The sequence below is a fragment of the Thalassophryne amazonica genome, chromosome 3, assembly GCF_902500255.1.
Source record: "Thalassophryne amazonica chromosome 3, fThaAma1.1, whole genome shotgun sequence".
Taxonomy (NCBI): Eukaryota; Metazoa; Chordata; class Actinopteri; order Batrachoidiformes; family Batrachoididae; genus Thalassophryne; species Thalassophryne amazonica.
In genome coordinates, this window is record NC_047105.1 from 738597 (window position 1) to 750732 (window position 12136).

Genomic DNA, 12136 nt, shown 5'->3' on the forward strand with positions numbered 1-12136 from the left:
GGGTGTTTGGCGGTGGTAGTGAGTCCAGGAGCGCCGGGCTTTGATCTTTGCGGGCGCTGGAGAGCGTGCCAACAGTCACTCCACCAGAGGGACGCTGTTTTTGTTTTTACACCTTTTATGCACAGCGGGTGTAATAAATATATTGTTTTTGGAACCGCTTTTCTGGTTATTTGTAGCGCTGGGTTCCGTCTGACGCAGGTCCGCTCCTCAACCCGCGTCGACACATAACAGAAAGATCCAGAAACAGTGCAACACAAAACCTTTTAGAATCCAGTGCCTCAAACACATCGTTTGAAACAGTTTAGAACAGCAGTACCAGTGCTGCATGTTTCATGAAACCGGACTGAAAAGGGTTTAAGACATTATTTGATTCTAGGACGTCCTTCAACTGATCACAGACCAACTTTTCAAATACTTTTGCCAGAATGCAAAGTTTTGAAATCGGTCTGTAGTTCTTCATATTTGAGGGTTTAAACTTTAGGGAGTTTGTTTGTGCTTAGACTCAAATTGAAGATGATAGAGGCTCAGCAATCAGATCTGCAGCCAACTTTAAACAAATGGGTCCAAACCATCGGGAGCAGCTGATTTTTTTGGAATCCAACATCTTCAGCTCCCTACAAATCTGCTTCACTATTTAGAGCAGTTTTTTTTTGGGTTTTTTTTGCATCAATGTTGAGGGAATCGAACAAATACCCTGCTTTAATGAAATGTTCATTAAATTATTCTAACATGGCACATTTATGTCAGAGTTGTAGAAACTTTGAGCAGGAAATTGGGTGGCTCACTAGGAGACCTAGCACCAGAAGCAGATCTCACAACCTTCCAGAACTTCTTGGGATCTTTTAAATTTTTTGGTGATTTTGGATGAACACAATTCAGATGTAGCCTTCTTAATTAAGAAGGTGCATTTGTTGCAGAGCTGGTGAAAAGATAACCAACCAGCCTCTGTTTTAACTTTCCATGCCTTAGACCAGCCATGGTCACTTTCTTTTAAAAGTTCTCCAATTTTGGTGGAAAACCAAAGGATTATTCCACTCCTTAATTCTGAATTTACACAATGGAGCATGTTTATTGATTAACTTCAGGAATCCATCATAGAAAAACTGCCAGACCAACTCCCAGGAGATGGTCTAGTGGTTAAGTGTTGGGCTTGAGACCAGAGGATCATGGGTTCAAATCCCAACCTGACCAGAAAAATCACTAAGGGCCCTTGGGCAAGGTCCTCAATGCCCTAGTTGCTCCCGGTGTGTAGTGGGCGCCTTGTATGGCAGCAGCCTGACATCGGGGTGAATGTGAGGCATAATTGTAAAGTGCTCCAAGTATCTGATGCAGATGGAAAAGTGCTACATAAATGCAGTCTATTTACCATTTATTAAAGTCAATATCAGCAGAGAGAGATATTCAGTTCCAATCAATAACAGACAGATCATACAAGAGAGCCTGTTCCCAAAATGTTGATAACCTCTTTTGATGCGCGGTTTGGTTTTGACATCAGAACTTTGAGATCAGAATACTTGTGGGGCGGGGGGGGGGGGGGGGGGGGGGGGGTTGTTGTTATTACGTAAAGTGAGTAGCGACGATCGGGAGGGATGTTTGATACTGGGTCGAGTTGGACTGTGGATTAGCTGGTTTAAATTCAGTGAGTCACACATAGATTTTAGGCTGTATGAGTCTGAATACAACCAATCTAGGTTGAGGTCTCCTGCTAGCACGAGCTCACCACATCACAGCCCTGAGATACAATTATTTAGTGAGCTTAGCGCCTTGCGGCAGGCTGACTGAGGGGCCCAAATTCAAACTGTTTGCTAACAGATACAGAGTAGAGAAGCGTCAGATATAAATGGTGACACCTCTGCCTTTCCTGGGATGATCACAGTGGAAAACATTTTTTAAGTGTTGACAGCAATATCGTAGTCCCAGACTGATTTACTCCAGCGAGTCTGGGACAGCACGAGGATATCAGGTTGAGTTGGTAATACCCAGATTCGTACTAAAGCAGTCTTAGGAAGCAGACTCCTGACATTTAGGTGAAGGATGCCAAGGTCTGATCTGGATCTTCAATTATCAGGGGTGTCAATGATTTTTAAAGAGGGCGAGGGACCTGGATTAGGCTGACCACTGCCAGACAGCAGAAGAAGAACATGGATAAAGCATTTCCTCCTTATGTTAAAAACTGAACCCTTGTTATCGATATTGGAGATTTTCAGGTCAATGAGTGAATTTTCTGTGTGTGTGAAGCTGCCCTGGAGAACAGAAGTACACAGACTCAGGCAGGTAGAAGAACAACAGCTGATCAGGTGCTGATAATGACCAGGTACAGTCCCTGATCTGGAGAAATCCCAGGACGGACGGGGGACATGCCAATGCACCCCAGCATCACAGTTTGACAGTACCGACCCACGCAAAGCACATGAAAAACACGAGCCAGTATGAGGTCACTATCTGCTAAAGAGACATGAGGGAAGAAAAAAAATAAACTCAACAACCCAAAGACATTCAGCTGCACCGACGGAAGCAGACAGGCTGCAGCAGCCAACTGAGCCAGCAGGCTTCAGCAGCGAGTGGACGAGCGGGTCTCCACCACTCAGGTCAGAAAAACGGGTTCTTCAACAGAATATAGTCCCCCACCCTCCTCTCAACAACTCCTTATTAACACCTCAGAACCCATTAATCCCACCTCCTGCGCTGGGATAAGCCGATGAAGATGGCTGAGTGAGTGAGAATCCATTACTGCTATACAGCCAACAGTAGGTGGCGGTAGTGCGCAGTGTTCCCTGGTGTATTTATTTTCCTTTTTACAGTTCATTGCTGGTAACAAGAAACACGTTCTATGTGTTTTTAGTCACAGGTCAAAAAGTCAAGTCAGTTCAAGTTGAAATGTAAGTTGCAATATTTTGTATAAAAATGAATATACGATCTGTGATCTCTGTCACTGTCTTCAGTCCAGGACGTGGGACTTCATATCAGTCACCACCCTCACACTGTCATCCAGACCTGGGACTGGTCTGTGTGTGTGTTTAAAGCTACTTATCTACGTTACAGTGCACCAGAATCCGTGCATCTTGGACAAATGAGATGTGAATGTTGACTATAGATTTTAGCCAAAAACCACAATGAGAAGTTAGAATCACAACACCAATCTACAGCCCACAGGGGGCGCTGCAGGTCTATCACGCTAAATATTAACTACAAGGAACCACACTTCAATGGTGAGTAAAACGTAAAATAACTTAAATTAATAAGTGCATGCAAGGTCAGTTCCTACTTTAAAAAAAATCATGAAAATCAAAACAGTAATAGTAACAATTTAACACTTAATGTTATTCTGCACAAGTGTTAATGACATGCTCAACAATGAAGAACATGGAAATAAGTAACACAAAAGGTTATGTACAAAGTAAGTTCAAAGAAAAACTGAAATGCAAAGAAGTTAGAAACATGGAAATTTTGTGCAGTCTTACAGCACCTTGACACTTGCATGCATTTAACCCCTGCACTGCCACACAATTTGTCGTGCCAGTGCAACCTGCCATGTTCCGCTGGACGCTGCGTTGTATAAAATTATTATTGCATTGTGGATTCATCATTTGCTCTCAGAGTTTGGCTGATGAAACCACCTCTAATCGCTTCCGGAATCACAGAGAAATGTTGTGCAGCTGCAGCTTTTCTCATGCACTTCATGACGTAAAGAATGCATTTGGAATCATCTCAAAGGTAGTTATTTATAATATTTATCGGGTGTCCCAAAAAATATGCAACATTTTATCAGCAAAGAAAATGGTCAAAGCATATGTCTAGGAAATAAATTTATGTCTGGATAGAAAGCTGAAAGGTTGAAGTTTTTCATACCAGTGTCAATATTGGCTCTGCATTTTGTCAGTCGAACATAAAGTCGCTGCACCTGTTTGACACTCTTGGTCTGGTGCCAAAGCTCAATAATTTTTGTTCGCTGTAGTTTGGTTAATCTTGGCATTTTCCTGAGTCTTCCTTGGCATCAACATAAATTTCAGGGTCTCTGCAAGTAAAAAAGAAACACAAGTGATTAAGTTTGTAGCATTTAAGGGTCAAACCGAGTGTTTTAAATGTATATTTTTTTGGGACACCCTATATATTGTGATGCCTTGGTAAAACAGTTGCATTTTCATTCCTTCTCATGTAAAATTATGTTTATTATAGATTTAACATCTTGTCATAATTGTTCAGATGAGCTGCACTGTGATACGCTGCGCTGTGATACGCTGTGATGTGCTGATACGCTGCGCTGTGATATATTGAGCTGTGATGCGCTGTGATGCGCTGTGCTGTGCTGCGATGCACTACGCTGCGATATGCTGCACTGTGATGCGCTGCGCTGTGCTGTGATATGTTGCGCTGTGATGTGCTGTGATGTTGCACTGTGATGTGCTGTGATATGTTGCGCTGTGATGTGCTGTGATGTTGCGCTGTGATGTGCTGCGCTGTGATGCGCTGTGATGCCCTGCACTGTGATGTGCGCCTTGGGGCAACTGTTTGTTGTGATTTGGCGCTATATAAGAAAAAAGTTGATTGATTGATTGATATGTTGCGCTGTGATGTGCTGTGATGTTGCGCTGTGATGTTGCGCTGTGATGTGATGCGCTGTGCTAGGCTGTGATGTGCTGTGATATGCTGCGCTGTGATGTGCTGTGATATGTTGAGCTGTGATGCGCTGTGCTGTGCTGCGATGCACTACGCTGCACTACGCTGCGCTGTGATGTGCTGTGATACGTTGTGCTGTGATATGCTGCCCTGTGATGTGCTGTGCTGTGATGCACTACGCTGCACTACGCTGCGCTGTGATGTGCTGTGATACGTTGTGCTGTGATATGCTGCCCTGTGATGTGCTGTGCTGCGATGCACTACGCTGCGATACGCTGCGCTGTGCTGTGATGCGCTGCGCTGACACAGTGACTGGCAGTGGCACAGTGTTTTTGAATTGTTTGGCACACATTCATTTCATGAACTACACGTGAACATTTCACAGACTGTGAACATTTCAAAATTTCTTTGTGCACTTGCAAGCAGCCGCACACAGTTTACAACGAGTTTACTCTCTAGCACGATAGACTGTGTACCAGTGCGTGGATCCAATTTGTGCCAGTGTCAAGGTGCCTGCAGTGTTCAATCATTTCAGCCATAGAATGTACCAGAATACACGAAACTGCATTAAAATTTTAAAATTTCGGCAGCTGCAGTTTGCGCTGCACGCGTATCACTGGGCCAGTAGAATTTTGGTGGGGCCAGTAACTTCTCAAAGCTACTGTCAATGGGGGAGGGGGGGGGGGGGGTTGGCTGGATGACCCTTGACCACATCCTGCCAGCTTACAAGACCTTCATAAGCAACACCATCACCTTAATACCATGCTATCGAGCCTGGGAGCATGTGTTTGGCCAAATCCACAACACCACAGAACCACCACAGGTCCTGGATGGCAAACACCCAAGCAGACAATCTCACAGCTAGGGGCTTCCCCTTGGCCTTCTCCAAACACTGGGGTCCTCAACATTCAGAATCAAATTTATTGCCAAGTAAGTCCTCATGTACAAGGAATTTGATCTGGTGTTACTGGTGCATAAACAACTATAAAACAAAAAGGAAAAATACTTGTGTAAGAAGTAAAAGAGTCAAATAGGCCAAACTATGCTGACTGTCAAACATAAGGTAGCGGAATGAGACTGTGGAGAAGACTGATGATTTGTGTTCAGGCAATTCAGGCACCTGTCTGCTGAATCATGCACACAAAGAAACACACCACATCGCTAAAATGCCAAAATTGATGCTCCATCACAACGTCAGTGATCCTCCTCATCCGAGTCTCAGTAAGTAACTGTTTATTTGGTACAACGTCATTCCAGCGGGACCCAAGGATCCTCCACAGAGACCTGGGACCAAAGACAGTCCATGGTTAATGTCCAAGTCTTACAACCACACAGCAAGACATGAAGCATGAGGACCCCAAAGACTTGGACCTTCATTCTTCTGCAAAGATATCAGCATCACTAAACACCTCTGACCTTTGACCTAATGACCCCATAAGAGCTTCCCAAGCATGTTTGTATCTCAAATGCCAAGGACCCAGAGACATGCACATCACTGCTGAGATCAGTGAACGTCTCTACAAGTTCAACACTTCGACCACATACAGACATCATACTTCTGATGGACCACACAGTATCTCACTTGCCAGCCTTTGTTTCCAGTCCTGTTCAGTCTTTTCTGCCGCTGGTATTTGACCTTTCCTTCAACCTCCTTTTTTGTCTTTGCCTCTGAACATCACCATGCTGTGTTTTTTGGCCTTTGCTTGTTTTTTGGACCACGCCTCAGCCTCTCGTCTGTCTGCTACCTTTGCCTCACTGCTGGACCTCCCGTGTACCGACTCCCTCCTTGTTATATTCATTAAACCTTTTTTCTTACTCCATCAGTTGTGTGAGTTAGCATTTGTGTCCTATTCTGTTTGAGCCACGCCTATCCTAAGCCTGACAAAAAAAGAACCAAGAACCACCATGATGTAGCAGTGCACCATCCAGACTCCAAGAAAATTCTACTGTGGTCTAATCATCTGCATGACCTGACACAAAGAATCCAAGAATATCCCAGAATGCCCAGGATTGCCTTTGAGATGGCAGCAAGACGAAGCAAGATTGCAGAACAGCAAGCGCGTGTGTAAAAGTTGCACACAGTTTTCAACTGTCATCTTGTACCATCACAACTTATTCATATCCAGAGGCTTCAACACTCAACAACGCAGCGCCAACATGAACCCTGGGACCTGCTGCAGTTTAACAGTGTTATGGTCAAAAACTGTGTTGCAATGGGGCATTACCTTGCTGTGAGCATAGACCACTGAGCCCAACAGTTTCCAGGTTCCACCGCGCCGGTCCATCCGGATCATCCTCAGGATCTGCAGGAAGCGCAGCGAACGAATTGCAGATGTAGCAAAGACATTCCCCTGAGTCCCCGCGGCCAACACTGAGATCGATGCGATCAACACCATGATATCTACAAACACAAATACACATCATTTCTCACAAAGTAAAAACTAAAGAACCTGTTGAAAATTTACTGAGCAAAGAATCACAGCTAAAACTGGCATAAACCAGGAGGACTCAACAAAACGTAAAAAAAAAAACAACTTCTTGAACAACGTTAAAAAAAAGACATTAAAGATCAGGGGCCTTGTGTACAAAGCGTGGTTACACACAAAAAACCTTGGAAAATCCTACAGCTAAGCCAGGCCCCTGTAGTCGGTACGGACCAAGGTAGATTAGCCGCCGTTAGTTCCCTTCCAGCAGATCCCGAGAAGCCGGGAAAGCAGGCCGACTGGGTGACTGTGAGGAGGAAGCGTAGCCCTAAACAGAAGCCGCCAACCCGTTCACATTTCTAACCGTTTTTCCCCACTCGACGACACACCCGCCGAGGAACAAACTCTGGTTATTGGCAACTCTGTTGTGAGAAATGTGAAGTTAGCGACACCAGCAACCATAGTCAATTGTCTTCCGGGGGCCAGAGCAGGCGACATTGAAGGAAATTTGAAACTGCTGGCTAAGGCTAAGCGTAAATTTGGTAAGATTGTAATTCACGTAAGCAGTAATGACACCTGGTTACACCAATTGGAGGTCACTAAAATAAACAATGAATCGGTGTGTAACTTTGCAAAAACAATGTCGGACTGTAGTTTTCTCTGGGCCCCTCCCCAATCAGACCGGGAGTGACATGTTTAGCCGCATGTTCTCCTTGAATTGCTGGCTGTCTGAGTGGTGTCCAAAAAATGAGGTGGGCTTCATAGATAATTGGCAAAGCTTCTGGGGAAAACCTGGTCTTGTTAGGAGAGACGGCATCCATCCCACTTTGGATGGAGCAGCTCTCATTTCTAGAAATCTGGCCAATTTTCTTAAATCCTCCAAACCGTGACTATCCAGGGTTGGGACCAGGAAGCAGAGTTGTAGTCTTACACACCTCTCTGCAGCTTCTCTCCCCTGCCATCCCCTCATTACCCCATCCCTGTAGAGACGGTGCCTGCTCCCAGACTACCAATAACCAGCAAAAATCTATTTAAGCATAAAAATTCAAAAAGAAAAAATAATATAGCACCTTCAACTGCACCACAGACTAAAACAGTTAAATGTGGTCTATTAAACATTAGGTCTCTCTCTTCTAAGTCCCTGTTGATCAATTATTATATCATTTACTAACATATTGATTTATTCTGCCTTACAGAAACCTGGTTACAGCAGGATGAATATGTTAGTTTAAATGAGTCAACACCCCCGAGTCACACTAACTGCCAGAATGCTCGTAGCACGGGCCGAGGGGGAGGATTAGCAGCAGTCTTCCATTCCAGCTTATTAATTAATCAAAAACCCAGACAGAGCTTTAATTTAATTTTCTGTTTTTCTTTTAAATGAATGAAATAAATATTAAAGAAGAAGAAAAAAAAAATTCATTTGAAAGCTTGACTCTTAGTCTTGTCCATCCAAACTGGAAGTCCCAAAAAACAGTTTTATTTGTTATTATCTATCGTCCATCTGGTCGTTACTGTGAGTTTCTCTGTCAATTTTCAGACTAGACTAGGCTTAAAACTTTCCTTTTTGCTAAAGCTTATAGTTAGGGCTGGATCAGGTGACCCTGAACCATCCCTTAGTTATGCTGCTATAGACTTAGACTGCTGGGGGGTTCCCATGATGCACTGACCGCATCACTGCAGATGCTGCACCGATCCGTCTGTCGATCTCACGCTCCATCCATCCCTCACTCGTGAACAAGACCCCGAGATACTTCAATCAATCAATCAACTTTTTTCTTGTATAGCGCCAAATCACAACAAACAGTTGCCCCAAGGCGCTCCACATTGCAAGGCAAGGCCATACAATAATTATGAAACACAGTCTACGTCTACTTAAACTCCTCCACTTGAGGCAAGGACACTCCACCGACCTGAAGAGGGCAAAGCACCTTTTTCCGGTCGAGAACCATGGCCTCGGATTTGGAGGTGCTGATTTTCATCCTGGATGCCTCACACTCGGCTGCAAACCGCCCCAGTGCACGCTGAAGGTCCTGATTTGACGAAGCCAACAGAACCACAATGTCCACAAACAGCAGAGACGAGATTCTGTGGTTCCCAAACCAGACCCCCTCTACACCCTGACTGCGCCTAGAAATTCTGTCCATAAAAATAATGAGCAGGTTATTTTTTTTTTTTTTATGGACTGCACACGTATGATGTGAATATGCGTTGGCTGCTTGCTGTGTAAATAGTATATTTGTGTAATTCATCCAAACGTAAACCAGTGTGACCATATTTGGGCATGTGAACGTTCAAATATGGTGCAAGTAACATGAACTACCTGATACTGTTTTTTTTATTAGACACCCATGCATAACAGAAATTCACTCGTACAAATGACCAAACTCATAACAAAAAAGTCAAAGATGAAAAGAAATATAAGAAAATAAAGCAAATACATGGTGCCTAAAGGCGTAGGCAGAAGCAATGCTTATCCACACCTACCCCCTGTATAAAATCAATCAGGCATATATGCCTGTTCATAGACATATATATCCAACACAATCTGAACACAGCAGCACATAGTTACAGATAAAAGAAGTCAAATATTTCTCCAGACAACTCACAAAAAAAAAACAAAAAAAAAACAAAAAACGAAGGTTCCAGTACAACAGCATCTACATATAACACAACTCAACCCTATTAATCTAATACATATCTAGAAAATACTATTTTTCTGTATAAATGTTTGAACCGGTTAATATCTGGACATTGCTTCAGTTTCTCCGGTAAATTATTCCATTTTTTTGGGCCACAAATGGAGACACAAATGCACCTCCTAGTCGTCCTAGATCCTGCAATTTTAAAATAAAATGTACCCCTAAAATTATACATTCCTTCTCTCAGAGTAAAATATTCCTGAATTCTGAGAGGTAATTGTTTATTTCTTGCTTATGCATCAACTGAACAGTCTTAAATGAAATCATATCATAACGTTTTAATATCTTTGATTTAATAAACAGTGGATTGGTATGATCCCAAAACCCTGAATTATGAATTATTCTTAATGCTCTTTTTTTGAAGGATGAATAATGACTGTAATGTAGTTTTATAGTTATTACCCCAAACTTCAGCACAGTATGTGAAATAAGGTGCAATCAATGTACAATACAAAGTATGTAGTGATTTACCATCTAGACCAGGGGTCGGCAACCTTTGAGACACTGAGTGCCAATTTCAAATTTTCTAGTCAACGAGTGTGCCACTATCAACAATAATGGTAAAAATGACACAAACTACAGGAATACATTCAACAAATTCAAAGCAAACAGCAACGTATTTAACTAATCAGTGTGGGCTGAGACTAAAATGAATCATAGGCTATGTCTCAATTAATATATCTTGCCTACCAGTCAGTGTGATCCTGTCCTTGCTTTTCTTGGCTGAGCTTTTTTCTCTGGGGTTTGTAGTTTGTCACTTTTAATTGTAAACATGCCTCAGAATGGTCCGTCGTCAAACGGCTGCGGATGGGGCTAAGCACACGTTTCATGTGTGAAAATACCTGCTCACACAGGTATGTTGAGCCGAACACTGACAAGAGGGCCAATGCAATGTTCTTGAGACAGCTGACCTTCTCTGGTGCAGACGTCCAGCATGCGAGGATGCAGGCTCCGTGCTGTTGCACAGGGGTGGATTCCAGCTGCTTTCAGAGCTCTGCAAACTTCGTCACCCACAGTGATGAGCTCTTCAGCTCTATCAGCTGCATCTCCACATCCTGTACATCCATCCAGTCGATCAAAGCTGCGTCCAGGTCATGTCCATCAAAGCTGTCAGGCTTGATCAAGAAGGAGAACATCGGACCGCACCGTTTAAAATCCACAAAGCCGGTCGTGAACTCCGCCTCCAGCTCACGCATGTATTCGGCTATTTCAGCGGTGCTGATGTTGCGTTGTGAGGACAACTCCCTCAAGTGTCGGAAGTAGCGGAAGGTGGACGCAATGTCAGCTGAGAATACTGCAAGCTTGGCAACAAAAGCAGCCCATAGGTGTTCACAGGAAACATTTATTTCTGTATGTATGTATGTATGTATTTATTTATTTATGTTCATTGTTAGTTGCTTTTATATTTTCTGTTGTGTTTCTATTCAGGTTCTTTTTGTCTCTTTCTCTAAAATTGTATATAATAAGTATATATTGTATATAATAATCATTAGATTATTAATATATAAACAAAAATAAATTTAAGGAATATTACAATTTGAAAACAAATGCACCCGAACGTGATGACGGCTGCAATTGCTAAATGCTAAGTTTTAACATTGAAAATGCCATAGACATGCTAACGCGTTAGCATCGCTCCAGTTTTTAAGTTATAAAATACATCTATCAACTGTTTCAGAAGACTATAACAGGTCAGTTTAACATAAAAAGGTAAATAATACTCACATACGTGTGCTCTTTAGGGTTTTAGCGGGGGAAAATTAAGCAAAAGAAAGAAAGAATAAACGAAGCAATAGTTCGAAGCACTGCTTCAATCTGCAAACCACTGCTTCTATTGGTTCAAGGTTCAAAGCAAAGCCGCGCTGCAGAAAAGTTGATTACGGACCCGCTGCAGGGTCTGTAATCAATGTAGAGAAATGATCATTTTCCTGACAAACACCCGCCAAAACAACGGCCACTCTGAAGGACCGATAACAGAATCGTTAAGCACAAAGCTTATTGATGTCGGTGGATCAAATCATTTCTTAACGATACCCGAAAGGAACCAGTTCTCGATACCCATCCCTACTTGTAACGCTATCAGGTAACTTTGATTTTGATGCACGCTAGGCTAATTTTACACATGGGTCTCTGGGAAAGTGGGCGGGAGCTGGGTGCAGGGCGCTGTGCAGCGAATGCGGTTGGAAGATCGTGCTGTCACTCAGACATTTTTTTCTTTTTTCTGCTGATGCTGGTTCAGTGTTGTGCTTGCCAGTGATTATGCCGCCGCGTGCCACCATAGGTTGCCGACCCCTGATCTAGAATATACTTTTAGAAACTTTCTTTTGAATATGTCGAATATGAGCTTTCCAGTAAATGTTATCATCAATAATCACAACAACTTAGTCTCCTTGA

The 12136-nt window shown here is 43.0% G+C and overlaps 1 protein-coding gene across 1 annotated transcript in view; it reads right to left on the reverse strand.

The window, feature by feature from the left end:
* LOC117504783 (potassium voltage-gated channel subfamily KQT member 2-like) overlaps positions 1-12136 on the reverse strand; it is a 344945-nt gene that overhangs the window by 239405 nt on the left and 93404 nt on the right. Inside the window, 1 exon segment of the mRNA XM_034164283.1 lies at positions 6843-7018. Coding sequence (XP_034020174.1) covers positions 6843-7018 — 176 coding nt within the window.